The sequence below is a fragment of the Ochotona princeps genome, chromosome 4, assembly GCF_030435755.1.
Source record: "Ochotona princeps isolate mOchPri1 chromosome 4, mOchPri1.hap1, whole genome shotgun sequence".
Taxonomy (NCBI): Eukaryota; Metazoa; Chordata; class Mammalia; order Lagomorpha; family Ochotonidae; genus Ochotona; species Ochotona princeps.
In genome coordinates, this window is record NC_080835.1 from 84,508,771 (window position 1) to 84,529,272 (window position 20,502).

Below are 20,502 nucleotides of genomic sequence, written 5' to 3' on the forward strand. Positions count from 1 at the left end.
GATAAAGAAGCAGGATTTTATTAGGCAGTGCAGCAGAGGACGGAGATCTCCATAAACAGCAAACACAGCACGGCCAGGGGGGAGTTGGCAGCCAAACATCGGAATGCTGCTGAGTAGATTAAAAAAAAGGCACCATATGGGTTGAAGGGCCCCTAACCCTAAAGGGGGCTTCTGGCCAATGTAATGAAAGTTAGAGTAATAAGGAGGTACAGAGAAAATGAGAGGGAGACAGAGAGGGACAGAGAAAGGGCAGGGGTTATCCATCCACAGGTTCACTCCTCAACAGCAGCCAGAGGCCAGGAACTCCTTCTTGGTTTCCCACATTAGCAGCAGGAGTCTAAGAGCTTGGACCATATTCTGCTGCCTTCCCAGCATCATTACCAGGAAGCAAAAGCATAAGCAGAATAGCTAATAATGAAACCAGCACTCCAACATGGCATGCTGGCAATGTAAGGGACAGATTAACCTGCTGTAGCACAAAGTTCTACCAATCTAGTGGAATTCTAAGACAGCCCAAGGTGATCAAAATAAATTGTGGGATGGTGGCAAACAAGAGAACTAATGAGCTATTGAGGGCTGTCAGTTATTGAGCATGAGGGAATTCTGATGAAACTAACATTTCGCTGTTCCTGCTAAAAACTAATTCTATAATGTAGTACACAGATGACTCAGGAGAAAGCGCAAGAGCCTGGCTGAAGTTAAGCTAACAATCTTTGTTACTGGAAATATGCTGACTGGTATTAAACCTGAAGAAATTAATAATGAAGAAACAAAGGATAAAACAATGAAGAAAAAGCAGAATCCATTTATTTCATTTTATTCAACAAATATTTATGAAATGAGCACGATGAAAGGGGTGGAGGTGCAGAGAGTAGCCCAGGTTTGAATCCGGGCTCTATTTCCCAAGCAGCTTTATCACTCCATGCCAAAGTGTTTTCATCTATTCAGTAAGACACTAATAGTAACAGTTGCTACTCAGTAACACTATTGGAAATTGTGAGATAATTCATTTTTAAAACCTGCCTAATGCCATCAACACAGCCATCAATAAACATTAGCCATTTTTACTATTTTTACTTTGGGCCACGATACTGTAATAGTTGCAAAGAGAAACGAAGCAAGGAAGGGAAGAATGGAAATAAAAATGTTAAGTTTTGGGGAGAAGCAGATCTTTCATTGCTCACAAAAAAAATATCATTTTTATTAAAGTAATTAAAGCCCTGCTGAGCATTAAGATTTGGAGCTGCTCTTTCTTCTCCCTAGTCTATCCTCATAGTTCAACTCCCTCTGGAGGAGGCTACAGGATGGGACAGGGTGGGGCGTGCCTGTGCAGGACAGTGAAAGAAAAAAAAGTGCCGAATTTGGAAGATCGGCATATTAATGGCATACCATTTCATGGATGAAGGATTTGAATACGTGTTATCAATTAAAAGACTAGTCACAGCAATTCTTAGGTCCTTTTAGCCAAAACAGTTTTATCTCCAACTCACAGAAAGATCACAATTGAGTAAGTCTAAACAGAACTAAGTCTAAACAGAAATAACTCAAATATAGAAAACATTTCACTCTAGCAGGAAAGACATACCTTTAGTGTTGCCACCGCCCAGCTTCGTTCCTGGTCTATCCATGATGGAAGCTGGTCACGTATTCTTTGTTGAGAGTCCTTTAATAAAAGCAATTCTTTTCTTAATATAACTGGTAAAATGACTAAGTTAAAAAATAGCTATTGACTAGCTACAGATTATAACTGAAACATGTGTATGCTATATATTATTTTTATTTTACAACTCATCATGGTAGAATTCTGTGTAAGACAAAAAGAACCATATAGGCAAAGACTGTACTCATTTCATTGTGCTTAACCATTCATGAAACTTAAAAAAAACCCTCAAAAGTCTTCAGAAACTGTCATAAAAGTTGCATTATTCTAAGTTATATTGTGCATTTCAGACATGATTTAGGTTCTGTTATATCTGCATATGCCAAAATGAAGAACATTACACACTCAAAGCTAGCAGAGAAAATGATAAATTCAAAATAGGTTATTAAAGTCTTAAAAATAATTTTACATATTCATAGTTACAATAAAAAGTTAAAGATCATAAAACTCTTCTTCAAACAAAATACACATACTATGGGAGAGTTGTATTAATGTCATAGCATTTAAAATTATTTTCAAAAGAATATTCATCTTCATGGCCAAAAGATATTCTTATATCCATTGGTAGTGGGACAACAGAGTCCATTAAATACTTCTCTAATTAAATCTCAACATTAATTTAAAATTCCTCTGAAACAAGTTCTATTTCATGTAGATGAAATTTTACTTCCTCTAAGACCAAAACAGTAAGGTGTGGATATATTTAACTTACTGCTTTGCGCAACATGTCTCCAACAACTACACCTGTAAATGTATCCCATTCCTATTGAATAAAAATATGAAAAAAATGAAAAATATAAAATTAATCAATCAATAAAATTATTATAATTTACCTATAAGATAGCTTAAAATCTAACTTCCTAAGGACATAGGAAAAAATTTACATCTTCCTAATCTTTGTAGTATGTTAACATAAGAATAAGTTCATGTATCAGCACATAAAATACAATTATAAAATTTAGAAATAATTTTATAAAAAATAGAATGTATAACTACATTATATTTGTTCATCTTAACATCTAAATATTTAAATGTCTAATTCAAATAATGTTTCTCAACTCTACTAATTTGTTCTTACATATGCAATTCATAACAGACATGTGATAAGGTACCTGTATTAGAAAAAACATTTGTTATCTTTTCCTATAGATTATCATTAATCCCTTTTTTAGCCATTGATTCAATATTGATTAAGTGTTACTGAATACTGGTACTATAAGAAAATGTATGTCTTCATCATGGGCAGGCCCCAACTTATACAATGGTACTAACATTGTATTTTGCTACCTACTATACCATAAATGAGCAAAATACATGAAAAAAATTCCAAAGAAACATATTTCCTCTCTCTACATATCCAATATAAAATCTCTATTGGTATTATACAACCATAAAAAAGGGATGATTACTTTTGAGGAATGATTATATAACAAATAAGAAAGAACTCTCACATTTTGATAATGACAAAATTAAGAGAAAAAAAATCACCAGAAAATGAACTTTAAGCAAATTAAATGAACTTTAAGCTTTTAGCAGATCAGAAGTAGATTAAATGACTTTAAATCCAGGGAGCTCATTTCAAGAGTCAGTTAATCGCAGGTAAGAAATAGGATCAAGAATTTTAAAAAGACACTTATATGTAAAAATTAGCATAAATCCTCAAGATTAGTAAGCTTCTGAAAAACCCTCACCCCCTTGGGTGAAGGTAATACACAATGTAGTGGTTAAGGTACATTGTCTCAGGTTTCCTGTTTATCAATTCCCTTGCTTAGGCCAGGTACATTAGAAGGCTGACTCTTCTGAAGCCTATGGTTTATAGCTGTGTTAAAAAAATACAGGAAGCTTGCAAAGTTACTTAATTTTCTCAGACGCTGGTATATTGGCTTCAATAAGAAGACTAATTACATTACTCCAGTAAGAGAGTAAGCTGTAAGCCCTTATCTTTGCCCTAAGGTGGAAACCTAGTAAAGCAATAATAGGTTGATACACTTTCTAGTATAAAGCACATTTTAGTTTAACTCTAAATCCACCCATCATCAGGTTTATAAGTAACTCTAAAACTTTTTCCTTTAACTGAACTTACATTTTCTTGAAAAAGTTCTGGATGCATTCCTCGAACAAAATGCAAAGCAAACATCAACTGGTCAGCCTGAAAATAAAAACAGATATAATCTTTCTTTCCTAAATTTGTGTTTCTATAAAAACCAGTCTTTGAATTCTGGTTCACAAAAATCTGTATTTTGTCTCTAAATAACTTTTATCAAAATAAAAACCACTAATCAGATTGTATCTATCCAGAACACTTCTAAATTGGAGATACAGAAGATCAGTTAAGTGATAAGATTCTCTCCAAAAACAAAGAAAAAGCATTTGAAAAAAAATACTTTATTGAACTTAGAAGCTTATGCACAGCAATGGAAATACTCAATAGAGAGAATACACAAGAAAAGAAACAAAATGGGATAAAATATTTGTGAACTACATATCTGACAAAGAATTAATATCCAGAATACATCAGCAACTTAAAAACAGAACAGCGCCCAATGTGGTAGCCTAGTGACTAAACTCCTTGCATTGCACTACGATCCCATATGGACTCTGGTTCGTGTCCCAGCAGCCCCACTTCTCATCCAGCTCCCTGCCTGTGGCATGGGAAACCAAAGACAGCTCAAAGCTCTGGGACCCTACCCCCATGTGGGAGACCTGGAAGAGGCTCCTGGTTTTGGATTGGCTCAGCTCTGGCCATTGTAGCCTCTTGGGGAGTGAACCAGTGGACGGATCTTCCTCTCTGTTTCTCATCCTTTCTGTATTTGACTTTCCAATAAGAATAAATAAATCTTTTTAAAAATTAACAACAAAATCAAACAACCCAGTTACAAAACAGACAAAAGATCTCAACAGATACTTCTCAAAAGAAAAAATAAATAAATGGAAAACATTTTCTTTTCTTTTTTTTTTTTTTAATTATTATTGGAAAGCCGGATATACAGAGAGGAGGAGAGACAGATAGGAAGATCTTCCATCCGATGTTTCACTCCCTAAGTGAGCCGCAACGGGCCGGTGCGCGCCAATCCGATGCCGGGAACCAGGAACCTCTTCCGGGTCTCCCACGCGGGTGCAGGGTCCCAAAGGTTTGGGCCGTCCTCGACTGCTTTCCCAGGCCACAAGCAGGGAGCTGGATGGGAAGTGGAGCTGCCGGGATTAGAACTGGCGCCCATATGGGATTCCGGGGCTTTCAAGGCGAGGACTTTAGCCGCTAGGCCACGCCGCCAGGCCCAATGGAAAACATTTTCAACATCACTAGTTATTCAGGAAAATGCAAATTAAAACCTCCATGAGCTATCACTTAATCCTGTCAGTACGGTCATCATCTAGTGCACAGATAGGACAAATATTATACACTGTTGGTGGAAAGGTGAATTAGTTCAGCTACTGTGTAAAATAATGCAGAGATTTCTTTGAAAACTAGAAACAGACTTGCCACATGATCCAGCAATCCCACTAGTGGATAAATATCCAGAAAACACGAAAACATTGCATGTTTATACCAGCACTGTTCACAATAACCAAAACATGGATTCAACCTAAATGTCTACCATTAACATCACACACACACACACACACACACACACACACACACCAAGTGTCATTCAGCTTTTAAAAAGATGAAAATTTATCATTTGCATCAAAAATGCTGCACGTGGAGATCATGTTGGGTGAAATAAGCCAGCCAAAGAAAAAGAAATTAATGTTTGCCCTTACACACAGGTGCTAAAATCAAAAAGGGGGGGGGAAGCAAAAAGCAAAAACTAAAAGAGAAATGGCCACATGCATCAGTACCTCTACAAATAGTTTTGTCAGTTAAGAATGTTATATTGCAATAAGATCAATATCTTCAATTACTTTAAAACCTATTGTATATGAGTGAAATAGTCGTGTTCACATTTTGTTATTGTTTACACTCTTTGCCTATGTTACTGCTAAAAAAGATTCTTTTTACTTGCTGAACTCTTTATTTGGTGGAGCATTAATCCCTTAACTGTAATATAAATTGAAATATGTTATTTTTTTTAAAGATTTTATTATTATTGGAAAGCCGGATATACAGAGAGGAGGAGAGACAGAGAGGAAGATCTTCCATCCGATGATTCACTCCCCAAGTGAGCCGCAACGGGCTGGTACGTGCCAATCCGATGCCGGGACCAGGAACCTCTTCTGGGTCTCCCAGCGGGTGCAGGGTCCCAAAGCTTTGGGCCATCGTCAACTGCTTTCCCAGGCCACAAGCAGGGAGCTGGATGGGAAGTGGAGCTGCCGGGATTAGAACCGGCGCCCACATGGGATCCCGGGGCCTTCAAGGCGAGGACTTTAGCTGCTAGGCCATGCCGCCGGGCCCAAATTGAACTATGTTATTAAACCAACTAATAAAAGAAAGAGAGGAGGGAAGTATGGTTGGGGAGGAGGGAGGAGGAGGGAAAAGCGGAAGGACAGAGGGCAAATCATTACAGTTTTAGAATTGTGTCTGTAATTACACTGGAGCTGTTAAAAACTAAAACAAAGCACTAAGTGTTGTCAGCAGGGTTAGAAGGATCATACTCTTAACTCTGTGTAAAATTAAATAATATGTTTATACAAATGGAGAAGTTCAATGTTATTGACATGCCTCCCCATTTCTAAAAATATCAATTTCACAACTCTAGGAATAGTACTTTTCCCTTATAAAACTTACAAACTTCAGCATCAAGACGCATGCATTTGAATTCCAACTCTATATCCTTTAGATCTGAGTGTTGTAGAAAAAGGTTACCAGTTTATTCTGAGTTACTGGTTTGCTCCTCTGTAGAATAGCATTTTCACAGAAATTAAATGGCAATATATGTAAGGAAATTAAAAGGTGACAAGCAATAATCACTATCTGATACATTTGAAACTGATATACTACAAATACTGGAAAGGAAATTTAATTTATAATATCCCAGGTACAGCATGATTCTTAATGATACTATGAAGCAGTAGAAAGAATAAGTTAATCCCCTTGACTTCTACTCTACAATATTCACTACTTTAAAACATGCTGAATAAAAACTATAGAGTAGGTGCTACCCTAAGGAGAATCCTGCTTTAAGCTCAGAGGAGTTGATACAGAAAAGAATTTGAGCTTTCTCATTTGTACTTGAAGCTAAATCATGTGTATAGTGAGCCATCCTATGCACATCCAACTCTAACAAAACTCAAAGGGAGAGTGTTCCAAAGTTATCAAAGCAGGAGAAAATTATATAAATTATGAAAATTCACTTTAATTTAGTTATAAAATTTCAGAAACACCCAAGAGAAAACCTTCACATTTTTTAAATGAGAAAGAACACTTTGATATCAAAGAAAAAAAGAAGCAGAATCACAATTAAGCTATTGGCACAAAAATATAATAATGAGGTAGAATTTATCTCAAGATGCAATATCCATTTAATTTTACACCATCAATGAACAAACTCATTTGGAAAAGGAGGCAAGGTGAACTATGAACATCACTATTCAAGGAGTTGTAAGAAACAATTTCTACTCATATCAAATTGCACATTCTTCACATATCTTTCAGGTTTCTTTGAAATAATACTTTCATGAAGGAGGAGAAACAGTAATAAAATAATCTCTCAATCATCTGTTCCAATTCCTTCATGTACAACTATCAAATATAGTCAGAAACTCTAATAACTTCCATGATCATTATGGAGTGCTCTTCTTCATCTCTTCTAATGTTCTTCACATTAAGTCTATTTTTCTGATATCAGATGGCTATCCCAGCTTGTTTTTTCTTTCCAATATTCTGGAATATCCTTTTCCATCCTTTCACCTTGTTCCCACAGATCTTTCCTGATGAGATGTATTTCCTGCAGACAACAATAGATGGGTCCTGTTCTTTTTTTTTTTTTTTTAATATAGTCTGCTAATGTATGTCACTTGGTTGATGAGTTAAAGCTATTTACATTCAGGGCTAATATTTAAAGTTTGTGATTTGGTCCTGTCATTTTAGCAATGGTTTGTTCATTGTTTGATTTAGATATTTTTTATCATTTTATTGGGATGTTTTCCATGTTCGCCTTTAATTTGGTAGGTGTTATTCCTTTTCTCTGTTTGAAGCACATCTATAAGCAACATTTGTACGGCAGGTCTAGTAAAGGTGAAGTCATTCAGCATTTGCTTTGGAAGTATTTTCTTTCATTTCCAAAGGTAAGAGAAAGCTTTACTGGATACATTATACTGGGCTAACAATTTTTTTCTCTTAGGATGTGGAATATGTTCATTCTGTTGACCTGTAGAGTTTCCCCTGAGAAGTCAAATGTGAGTCTAATTGGGGTTCCTTCTATATGTTAATTGATTTTTCCACAGGCATATTTAAGCATCTTTTCTTTATGTTCAACCAAAGAAAGCTACAATATGATGTGTTGTGGTGAGAATCATACTTAGCCAACTCTATTCCAAGTTCTGTGCCCATCCTGTATTTCATTTGTCAATTTTTTCTCCATGTTAAGGAAGTTCTCAATTATTATTTCATTGAACACAACTTTGAGCCCAGTTTCTCTTTCTGTACCTTCTGGAATTCCCATAACCCATGTTGGCTTTTGATGGTGTTCCTTAATTATTGGATGCTTTTATGGCTAGACTCAGTTCTATTCCCAGCCTTTTGACTGTTTTAGCATTATTATACAAGTTGTCTTCCAATTCTGAAATTCTTTTTCCTGTCTCATTCACTCTCTTTTTGAGGCTTTCCCCTGAATTTTGTTGCATTGTATTCTTCATTTTTAACAATCAGCTTGATTTTGTTTCAATGTTATTTCCTATGTAATATAGTCATTAAATTTCTTCAGCTCCTATTTGTGCTTCTTGTTTTCAAGGAGCTTTACAATGATTTTTAAAAATTCTTTATCTGACAGTTACTCGATGTCCTTCTCAGTTCACTCTGAGGTTGACATAGTGTTTTGCTCCTTTGCAGGGGAGGCATCAGTAACCTCACTCATGTGCCAATGCACATGGCCACCACGACTCTGATTAGCAAATTCTTTTCCTTGGGGCTACTTTTTCAGCTAGATCATCCACAGCTGTACAGGTCAATTTTACTTATCCTATTCAGTGCCTGGTTCTCCATTTGCCATCACTGGTGCCACGCTCTCTTGCGAGTTTCCATCCTGGGCTCCCACGCTACACTTCTGCTACATCATCCGCAGCCCCAGCTCCTGTGTCTCCAATCTGCTCCCTGTGATCCCATGTTGATTGTTCATCATGTGTTCTTCTGGGACCTTTTTAATACTAACACATGTAGACCAAATTTTGTTCAGACTGCAGAAATAGGCAATAGCTTAATGACTAATGTCAGCAACATTTAATGCATCTGTACCCCAACTCGGAGTACTGCGTTATGCTTACAGACATTTTCACTCTCACAGTAGAGAGTGCACAGTGCTACTGCCATCCGTTGGTACAGACTCTGGATTCTGCTAATCAATGCAAATGTACAGAACACCCTGTTAACAACAAAGAATTACATGGCCTAGAATGTCACTAGTGCTAATGATAAGGTTTCTGTAGCCTATAGTCATACCACCTTGAACACACCCAATCCTGTCCAATCTCAGAAACTCTGTGTAGATACCAAATCATAATAATGCATTATTGCTCTTTTAGTAACTACTAGCACACTCAGGGCTAAGTCACTAGCTGAGTATTTGTTCTGCCTTTCTCATTTGTCAGTGTTCAACTGCATCCCAGACTGCTGTATGAAATTCCAATCAGCAATGGATATTATTCTGTGAAAATATCAGTTTTGTATTTCTAATAATTAAAGAGCTATATAACTGTAACTACAGAAGGAAACTGATCATCAAAGAACATCTGTATTTTAAAAACATAATGCTTACCTTAAATAGACAACGGCATATATATTCATATACCATATGTTTTAATGAGTTAATAAGAGACTGAATTCTCTGTTCTGTATTTTCAGATTCCTGTAGATAACAATTTGAAAATTTTAATAAGTTAGGAATTTTATAAACAATGAAAAAGCTTCTTTAGTCATTTTTATAAGCTGTTCCTCTAGACTCAAAACTGATTTTGGAACAAATATCTTTGGCCATAGAACTAAAGGTACTAAACAGTAAGGTCATTAAACTTGTACACTAATACAACCAGAAAAAATAATTTTTTATCCAATGTACAGCTAAAGCATTCAATAAATGGAAAGTGCAATCAATTCCCCCTCCACACACACACAAAGGAATTGAATTTTACCATCTGATTCTTACTTGAATCAAAAATACTATTTTCTATCAATCTGGGCAAAAGCCACCCAAACTACTTGCATACATATTATAATAACAAATCTATTCCAAAGAATATGATCAAAGCAACCCCAAAAATAATCTCATTCCCAATGTAAAAACCTAGACAATCTTAAATTACACCCTCCAGGTTGGAAAAGCATGAATGATGACCTTGAAATTGCTATTGCAAAACTCATATACATCCTTACTTTCTACATTAACCCAATTTATTTATTTATCTCAAAGCCAGTGTGACAAACCAGCAGTTAAGTTGATTAAGATGCCTGGTCCACTGTTTGTCTTGATTTCCCACTGCTCTGGGCAGAAGCAGTAATGGCTCAAGTGAATGGACTCCAGCGTCCCATCTTGGAGCCATGAAACTGAATTCTCAACTCCAAATTTTGCTATATCCTCATCTCATCTCCAGCATTTGTGGGTGCATGAGCAGTGAACTATCTGATGGGAGAACTCACTCTCATCCTGTCTTTTAAATTTAATTAACATGTTTGAAAAAGAATATAATCATGATAAGGCAGTGTACACTTGTACATTTTCATTATCTAAAACAATACCTAGCATTCATTACAGCTTCAAACAACAAGGACATATAACAGAGCATAAAATGCAGATTTTCCCAAAGGTAATGCTTATATATGGATAATTACTTATGCTACCTTTCTAAATCATTTACTTTTTAAAGATGAACACATCTTAGAGCCAGCACTGTGGCGCAGTAGATTAAGCTTCCTCCTTTGGCTCCACCAACACACGAGGGCCTAGCTACTCCACTAAGACTCAGCTCATGGACTTGGGCCTGGGAAAGAACAGAGAATGGCCCAAGTCCTTGGGACCTGCAGCCATGTGACATGCTCAGAACTCCTGGTTCCTGGCTTCTGATCGGCTCAGGTCCAGCCTCTGTGTCCATTCTGGGAATGAACCAGGAGATCAAAGATCTCTCTCTGTGATTCAAATAAAAAATAAATCTTAAGATATTACCATGTGTTATAATTATACTTAAGACATAGATTATTTCCATTAAAAGGGAAAATGTGTTAAAACATGTAAAATAAAATTAGGAAATTGGACTATTTCAAATATAGTTACCAGTAGTGTTTTTAAATATAATTCTACATAAGTTTTCTCAGGACATGACTGTGAATTAAGCACCTAATAAAGTTAACTCATTAGTTCAGTCTCGGCTACAGGGTAATTAGCACCTCACCTGTTTGTTTTGCAGAGCTCTTTGGAAAAGTCGGAGAAATGAGGCCAAACTAAAACGGTACATGTTATTAATTTTGGACAAGTCAGAGATAATGAAGTACATCTTGCTGGCACTCTCAGCAAGAGGGAGATAGGCATCCCGCTCCTGTGAATCATTGAGGGGAAGAGAGGGGAAGTACGTTAGTACTAGTGTCTTACTGCCTCCCACTGCCCTCTATGAACATAGCTCATGATATTCTTTCGTATAACATAAATCAGGGTGACAAATCAGAGAATTTTGTAATTAAAAGTCATAGAATAAAGTAAATTTTTCTTTATTTTTATGAAGCTTGGGACAGTATATACCTTAGTCTCTCCATGCTGCTTTAACAAAATAGACCTTGCATCCTTCACATAATAGCACTAAAAGAGGATCATGGATTGTTGTATTAGGAGAGGATAGGATAGAATGGTAAATAGTATGTGATCAGAATAGATAATGGCATTTACATCTCTTATTTTTAAATTTTTGCAATAGGAAAGACAGATTCATAAAGAGAAGGAGATACAGAGAGAAAAATCTCCCATCTGCAGGTTCACTCCCCAAATGGCCACAGCAGTCAGGGTCAAGCTGATCCAAAACCAGGAGCCAGGAGCTTCTTCCGGTTCTCCCACATGGGTGCAGGGTCCCAAAGCCGTGGGTCATCCTCCACTGCTTTCTCAGGCCACAAGCAGGGAGCTGGATGGGAAGTGGGGAAGCTGGGACATGAACCAGCACCCATATGTAATCCTGGCAATTGCAAGAGAGGATTAGCCAGTGGAGCCATCACACCAGGGCAGGTAATTTACTTCTCAGTGCCAACTTAAGTAATACAAGAGAGTATGACAGTACTAGGTTATACCTTAAGTGCACAGGAGTTCAAACTATGATACTAACATTTGGAATTTGAGCCAATGAGAGCATTTATACAACTGTAAGAAGAGAAGACGATTGTAACATGTGTCCACATAATAATTAATAAAGCACCTAGCATTGTTCAATATAAACAGAGGAAAGTGTGGTGGCTCAACAGGCTAATCCTCTACCTATAGTATCAGAATCCCATATGCAGTTGACTGGTTATTTTGGATGCCCCATTTCCGATCCAGCTGTCTGGTTACAGCCTGTTAAAGCAGCATCAGATGGTCCAAGATCTTCCACCCCGCACCTACATGAGGGACCTGAAGAAAGCTTCTAGCTCCCAGCTTTGGACTGGACCAGCTCTGGCCATTGCAGCCATTTGGCAAGAGAATCAGTAGATGGAAGATCTCTGTCTTTCCTTCTCTCTGAAAGACTTTCAAATAAAAAAAATACATAAATCTTTAAAAGAAAAAAACACACAGCATCAGAAAATACAGGCAATTTAAGTTTTCCTGAAGGGTAAGAAAGGGTAACAGAAACAGTATGATATGGTCTACGGTCATACCACCCTGAACGTGGCTGATCTCATTTGATCTTGGAACCTAAGCAGGGTCAGGCTGGTTAGTACTAGGATGGAAGACACAGTATGATATGACTAAAGTGTTTGATTAAAACAAAGAAGGTGTACCATGCAGCCATGATCAAAAACCACGGGAATTTTACAAGCAATGCTATACAATTAGGTATGTTACTCAGAAATGCCTTTCTAGAAAAAAAAATACAGAATTTTCAGATTTCATTAGGATAAAATGACAATTACACCAGGTAGAGAAGATAAAGTGATTGGATTAGAATCAGGTTATAAATTTGATCTCAAATTTCAACAGAATTCTTGCACAAGTGAAGAAAGTGAAATAAAGTAATTGCAAAATTTGGGCACCAAATGTGTGGAACTTATTTTTGAAAAGATCATTAAAAGGAATGGCGAAGAATGCAAGGTCAGTGAGGGCTCAGGTCAGGCCAGAGACTGGAAAGGCGCAGCACCTTTACGCTGCCTGGCTGCCGGCCTGTCTCCAGCTGAGCTAAGCAACCTGACTAGATGAGGAAAAGCTACAAGAGTTTTTCAAAAAGTTACTGGAAAATACATGGTGCAAAAATGCTATGCATGGGTTTCAAAGGATTTCCATCAAAATGAACTTATTTTTTAATTCAAATTCCCAAAACGATTTTTAAAATTAACCATCTAAACTGTGAAAATGCAAGGTTAAAATTTCACTCAAGGAAATATCAAAAGAATAAAGTAAAAGGATTTGAAGCCACTTGTAAGAAAAATAGCTCAGACAACGCATGAGGCTCAAAATAAAGAGAAAAAATACACTATCAATGAAAAAAGTGATTATGTAACTTTTTTGATTATATGCAACTTGCCTCAACTCAAAAAGCAGTTTGAAAGATGGCCAAGATACTAACACTCATTTTCGCAATATAGTGTCAAAATCAATGCAAAACTGAAGTTCTACTTTATATAATATAACTTCAAAAGCAACAGAGCACAGCGCAGCATAATGATCACTAAATCCATATCCTCAACGTGCCTAATATCTACCCACTCTCTCTAATGCAAGTAAGAATCAAACACACAGTTCTAATGTTTTTTAACAGATTGCTATTTTTGACATCATCTTATTCTGAAAGTCCTTTCTATCATATTGACAAAAGCATTTAAGTAAATATGACAAAATCGCAAAAGCAATAATTACTTTGTCAAGGAAACTTTGAAGTCTGTGAGATTCTTTAAGTGACTCTTGAATAAGTGCACTGCTGGCTTTTGTCTGATTCAAAGATTCAATCAAATCCTTATTTTCCAAAATATTGCCTTGAGATGTGGCAAGAGTCTGCAGGAAAAAATTAATACTATTAATATTGTTAAATGTCAAAAATATATTACAGTTCATATTAATAATGATTAATTTTATTACCTTAAAATTTCAGAAAATTTAACATTTTATAGTCCTAGATAAAAAAATATGATTCATGGGAATTTGGAGGGTGGGGGGAAATCCCAGACTCTAGAGAATTGTATCATAAAATTCAAAATTAAAAATAAAAATTAAAAACATACTATGGTTCATTGTTAAAGCATGTTTGTCATCAAAGCATTGTACATGCATTAATTTTATCACTATGATAAAGATAACACAACCCAACAGTACAGATTAAATCAGAGTGCATGCTGTTTTATGCCTCTTGAAATTCTGAGCATTAAATTATGAAATAATGAAGCAATGCAGCACAAATAAGTTATTGCTAAAAAATTACTTATCTTTACTCCTTAACATCTTGATTCATAAAAGATACTTTTTTTACTGTTTAAGATTTTACTCTAAATCTAACCTGTCATTCGAAACAAAATATTTGACAGATACTATTAATTTAAGAAAAAAAAAGTACCCAAAAAAGTATAAAGAAAAGAGCGATATGAAAAATACATGCTTATTAACTAAATTTTACCTCTAAAAGAGATTCCTCAAGCTTGGCTAGCTGTATTTTCTTATCTTCCTCCTGTTGTAATAATTTTGTTTTCTGTTCCTCTAGGTCAGGTTTCTCATGCTGAATAGTTAAAGCCAAAAGCTAATAAATAAACAACAGAAGCCAATAAGACACATGTAGGCCTTGTGTTCAACCAAACATTACAAACAAGTATTATAAATGATACATAAGTTATTATGTTACTGTGTTATCTGAGTTGAAATTTTCTAATTAAACATGAGACATCTTCACAATTAGGAAAGTCAAATATGATTGAATAAAAAATGTCCCATATTGTAACCATGTGTGATTTTACAGAAAATATAATAAGGATAAAGGTTCATCAAACAGGCTCTATACTTTGGCTACCTAAATACTCATCTCTACATCAAAAATGGGCAGACATGGCACTGGTGTTGCGGCACAAAGGGTTAAACCTCAGCCTGCAATACCAGCATCTCATATCGGCAGCAGTTAAGAGTTGCAGCTGCTCTACTTCCAGTCCAGCTCCCTGCTAACACACCTGGAAAAGCCCATGAACTTGGACCCCTCCACCCATGTGGGAGACCCAGGAGAAATTCCTGGCTACCCCCACCCTGGCCACAGAGGTCATTAGAGGTGTGAACTGGAGTATGGGAGATCTCTCCCTTTCTCTCTCTTTTTCCTTCTCTGCTTGTGTATGTGTGTGTATATCTTCTGTATAATTCTTCCAAATAAATAAATCTCTAAAAATGGATACAACCAATGATGATGAGAACAGCTGGTCAAAGTTATAAAACTTCCTTTGTGTTTCTTTTTTTGAATTTTTTTTTGTTGTTTTTTCTACCTTAATGATAATGTATGTATTTCTTAAAGAAGTGTCCCATTTGGGGATAATTTGGAAAGCTTTCAGTGAACAATGATGTTGTGTTCCTTTCTTCCTGACCCAAGTTTAATTATGTAGATAGAACATAAGTAAACTGAAATAGAATGATGTTGACCCTTTTATGAGAAAGTTTTAGCCAACTGTAAGACAAACATTTCCCCAGAAATTAACACACAGACTGCAATTGTGATTATCCTCTTTTCACATTCAATGATATACTATGTCAACTTAATAAATAATTTTAATACAATCAATAGCATGTTAGTTTCTAAGATTACAATTACAAAACAAGTAAGAGTTGGCAAGGATGTAGAGTAAGTGAAACTTTACGTTGATCAAGGAAAGTAAAACAGTAATCTGTTTTGAGAATGTTTATCTCAATTTTTTTACAGATCACAGTAGCAGAAGAACTAGTACTTCCACTATGAAATGATAGAGTTTTGCACTTTAACTCAGTAAATTCCATGGTATATGGATTTCATTTGCTGTGCCAGTGGCCTAGCAAGCTAATCCTCTGCAGCACTGCCATCCCACATGGGCTCTGGCTCAAGTCCTGGCTGCCCTACTTCCCATTCAGCTGCCTACTTATATGCTTGGAAAGCAGAGCAGGAAGGCTCAAGTCTTTGGACCCTGGCCCCCTTGTGGGAGACCTGGAAGAAGTTCGTAACTCCAAGCTTTAGACTAGCTCAGCTCTTGTGGTTGAGGCCACTGGCAAATTGAGCCCACAAAGAAGATTGTTTCTCTCTTTTTGCCCCTCCCTATTTTTACCTATCCACCCCTTTTCCCTAGCTCTCTGTAACTCCTTTCAAACAAAAATAAAACTTAAAAGTTTTTAAAATGTTATGTCAAATTTTTTATTCATTTTGAAAAATAAAATGAGAAATGGCATGGTTATAAACTATTCCCATAATTCAAAAGTTGCAGGAAAAGCGTTGTCATTCTATTCTTTCTGCATAGCTCTTTTTAGCAGTTTGGTAAAGATTTCTTAGGTAGAATGAAAAATTTCTCCAATTAACTCTGCCACATTTTGAATGACTGTTGCACTGTTTTATTTGCAACAGTATTATCAAGTCAATCAAAAGACAATAAAGATATACTTGCTGAGTTACATGGTATAGCAAGAAAAATATTTTGAAAGAATAATTTTTAAATTTAGAGCTGGAGTGTAAATTGTTTTGAAGCAGGCTGAGCTGCTGCTTGGAACTTGAACATCTTGTGCTGGAGCACAGAGAACTGAGTGTTGACTTGGCTTCTAATCAGGCTTCTTGCTGCTGCACACTGTGGGAGACAGCAGATGATGGCTCAGATGCCTGACCCCTGCCACCTATGTGGGAGCCTTAGATGGTGTTTTTGGCTACTGGCCTTGGCGTGTGCCAGGTCTGGCTGTCGGGGGCATTTGAACCAAGAACCAGAAGATGAGAGATTTATTTTCCTCTCCCTTTCTCCATCTCCCTCTCAGTATCTTTATTTCTCTCTATCTCTCTGTCTAATTATATCTCTCGCTCTCTTATTCTCTTTCTCTTCTTTCAAATAAATTTTTTTAAATTGGCTCTATAGAAATTTTTCCAATAAAATCACACTGAAGTAAAATGGCAGCAAAGTATACATGCCATCATGTACATCAAAGAGAGGAAAAATCTGTAATTGTTGAGTACAGAAAACCAAGATGATACTGAAAACGTCACCTAGAGGGCAGGCACTGTGGATCACCAAGCTAAGCCAGTACTTTGGCTACCTACATCTAGCACATCAAGGTGGCTGTGATGGAATTCTGCCTCCAATTCCTATCCAGCCTCCTATGAAAATACCTTAAGTTCCTACCACCTATTTGGGAGACCCAGGTGAAGTTCCTGACTCCTGCTTTGATCTGTCCCAGCATCAGATGTTGTGGGTATTTGGGGGTAAAAAAAAGCAAATGGAAGACTTATCTCTCTTCCCTTCCCTCTGTCAGTGTCTCTGAAATAATTAAACCCTTTTAAAAAGTCATCTGTCATAACTTTACAGAAAAATTAGTGAGAAAATGCGAGTAAAGGTTTGGATAGGAAATATCGTTGTCAAATTCATGGAATCATTCTAAATCACTCTAAATGAGCCACACAAATATAAACTTAATTAAAAGATGCATACTTTATAGTAGTCAAAAAATACTCTCAATCAGCTGGATAACAAATTCAGTTCTCAAAACTATAAAAATAAAGCAGCCAATCTTAATCCTGATTTCCAATCCATCTCATAAATTCTACCATTTGCAGCAGAAATTTACTATAAAATAATTACTTTGGAAGCAGCAGCAATTCTTTGAAAGCATCAAATGTACAAGTTTAATGTAGATAATAAGCCTGAATGCTTCACTATCATTTGAAAGTATACTTTTAAAGTCAAGTTTAAATACTAATCAGTTTAACAATATATCTTCCCATTCTAAATATCTAACAAGTACACAAAGCTACAAAATACTTTTTGCTATTATTTATTTTATTTGTTTATTTGAAAGACAGAGTTACAGAGAGGAGTGACAGAGAGAGATTTTCCATCGACTGGCTCATTCTCAAATGGTTGCAATTGGCCAGAACTGAGCTAGCCTAAAGCCAGCAGCCAGCAGTTCCCCGAGTCCCCCTCATGAATGCAGAGGCCCATCACTTGGGCTATCTTCTGCAGCTTTCCCATGCACATTAGCAGGAGGTGGATTGGAAGCAGAGCATCCAAGATTCAAACTAGTGGCAATATGGTATACCAGTACCACAGGTAGCGGAATAGCCTACTATGTAGTTCTGGTCCCTGAGCTAAAAGAATTTCATAAATTATGACTGTCTGTACAAACCTGTCCTCTTAATCCACTTCTCGTTGTAGTGAAGTTAACCTCAGTAACAATGGAAGCTGCATCCGGTGGAATAAAGGGATTTGGGTTTCTTGTTGACAAAAACAGACGGAATTCTTCATTGTAGTCAATAACTTTGTCACCTATTTGTACCACATACCTTGGTCCTATTTAAAAAAAAATAACAATTAGTAGTTCTAAGTATTGTATTTTGCTACAATCTTTTATAGATATACTAGATTTTTTATAGAGACCAAAAAACAGCAAAACATTAGGCTATCAAAGATACTAACATCCAAAATGCTCTATTCATCAGGATTAGTAGATAATTATAAATATTATCCACTAAGATGATCTTGGGATACTGAAGCATCAAGAAGATATCTAATTGCAATCTGTGATTTGAACATGAACTATATGTTTCTTTTTTAAGATTTTGGAAAGATGGCTGACTATAGGTAGCAAAAAAGCAACCCTCAATTAAATTTTATTTGCTTTTAAAAAATCCATTAATTAAATAAGTTTTTAAATGAACTCATATTTAAAATATAATATTAAAATGCTAAATACTAAAAATGGGAAAAACTAAAATTATCAACCTATAAGAAATCATGAAAATAAATGTTATCAAAACCATAAAAAGGCAATACACAGAATGTAAAAAAAGTACTTAAAATGAAATGGCACTCACTTAATGAGTTAAAATCCAAACTTTAAAGAAGTTATTATATTTAATAACAAACATCACGATTTTGGAAAATAGGCTAAGGACTTGAGCAGATATTTTTCCAAAGTAGTTACAAAAGTCATCAATAGTCATACTGAAAAAGGGTTCAACATCACCATTATAATGAAAATGCAAATCAAAACTATTGTAAAATCTTGCCTTATTGGGATGCCCATTATAAAACAGCTAAGAAATAACAAACAGTATTCAGGTTTCAAGAAATGAAAGGTACCTGCTGGTAGAAACGTGAATTGGAGCAGCCATTATGAAAGACAGGATAGATATTCTTACATAAACTCAATATAAAACTATCAAAGGACCCAGGAATCTTTCCTTGAAACACAGGAGATAAAATCACTACTTTATGAAGATGCCTGGATTCCCAAGTTTAGTGCAGCCTTTTAAATAATCATCAAGATATGGACAGCCTAAGTGTCCATCAACAGATGACTAAAGAAAATATGACATACAAGGGTACCTTAAAATTTTCAAGGACAATGAAATTAAAAGATATTTGGGTATAAAAATTTTTAATACAACCAGCTTAAATCAAGCACCAGAAAAAACAGTGCAATAACAGATGCAATAGACACAAGATGTACGCGACTACTGCCCGAGTACCATGGCATTCTATTTCATAAATAATCTTCAAAGTAGTAAAACAATATAAGACAATCATAAAACATAGTACTGTAAGTAACTACAGTACTGTGACTAACACATAAGTAAATGAATCATTTGCTGATGACTAAGTATGTATTTTCAACATTATTATCATCAAGTACTAATTACTTTATGTATTAAATCATTACCTTTTGAAATGCCTGAGCATTGATACCAGCATTTCTACAAACTTGCTCATGGTTACAACAACTAGGTTGTCACTAGGTGATAGGATTTTGTCAGATCTATCAAACCCCAGGGGTACACCTTGGGGTCAGCAGTTAAGATGTTACCTAGTATGCCCAAAGCCTATCTTCAAATGCCTGAATTCAAGATCCCACTCCACTTCCAATCTAGTTTCTTGGCAGTGTACTCTCAGGAACAACAGATGACTCAAGTACCTGCATTTTTGCCTTTTACGTGGGACACCTGGATTAAGTTTCTAGCTCTTTCCATAGTTTCTGGCCCTATCATTTGGGAAGTACACCAGCAGATAGAATATTGTATATGTGCATATTGTAACATTCTGTTAAACACGTACACAAATATTTTAATTAAAAAAGAAAACCAACAGAGAATTTGAGAGAAAAAACAAACCTATAAACCATGAACCATTCCAAAAAAATTGTGTAATCATGCTAATATCAGATTTGATCACCTGAAACACCTGTAAAAAAGGGTTATATCATAATGATGAAAAAATTAATTGCATAGGAAAATAGCAGCAGACAACATGGCACGTGTTGGCATCACTCACTGTTGAGGGTGATCACATACATCTCCTTGGAAAGAGGACTTTGAGATGCTTTTACCTAGTTAGATTA

At 35.9% G+C, this 20,502-nt stretch overlaps 1 protein-coding gene across 1 annotated transcript in view; it reads right to left on the reverse strand.

Moving 5' to 3' along the window:
* DYNC2H1 (dynein cytoplasmic 2 heavy chain 1) overlaps positions 1-20,502 on the reverse strand; it is a 280,093-nt gene that overhangs the window by 115,312 nt on the left and 144,279 nt on the right. Inside the window, exons 67-74 of the mRNA XM_058663973.1 lie at positions 18,292-18,455; positions 14,588-14,707; positions 13,837-13,971; positions 11,198-11,341; positions 9,571-9,660; positions 3,744-3,809; positions 2,373-2,423; positions 1,586-1,663 (exon numbers count right to left, since the gene is read on the reverse strand). Coding sequence (XP_058519956.1) covers positions 1,586-1,663; positions 2,373-2,423; positions 3,744-3,809; positions 9,571-9,660; positions 11,198-11,341; positions 13,837-13,971; positions 14,588-14,707; positions 18,292-18,455 — 848 coding nt within the window. The remainder of the gene's footprint in view (positions 1-1,585; positions 1,664-2,372; positions 2,424-3,743; positions 3,810-9,570; positions 9,661-11,197; positions 11,342-13,836; positions 13,972-14,587; positions 14,708-18,291; positions 18,456-20,502) is intronic.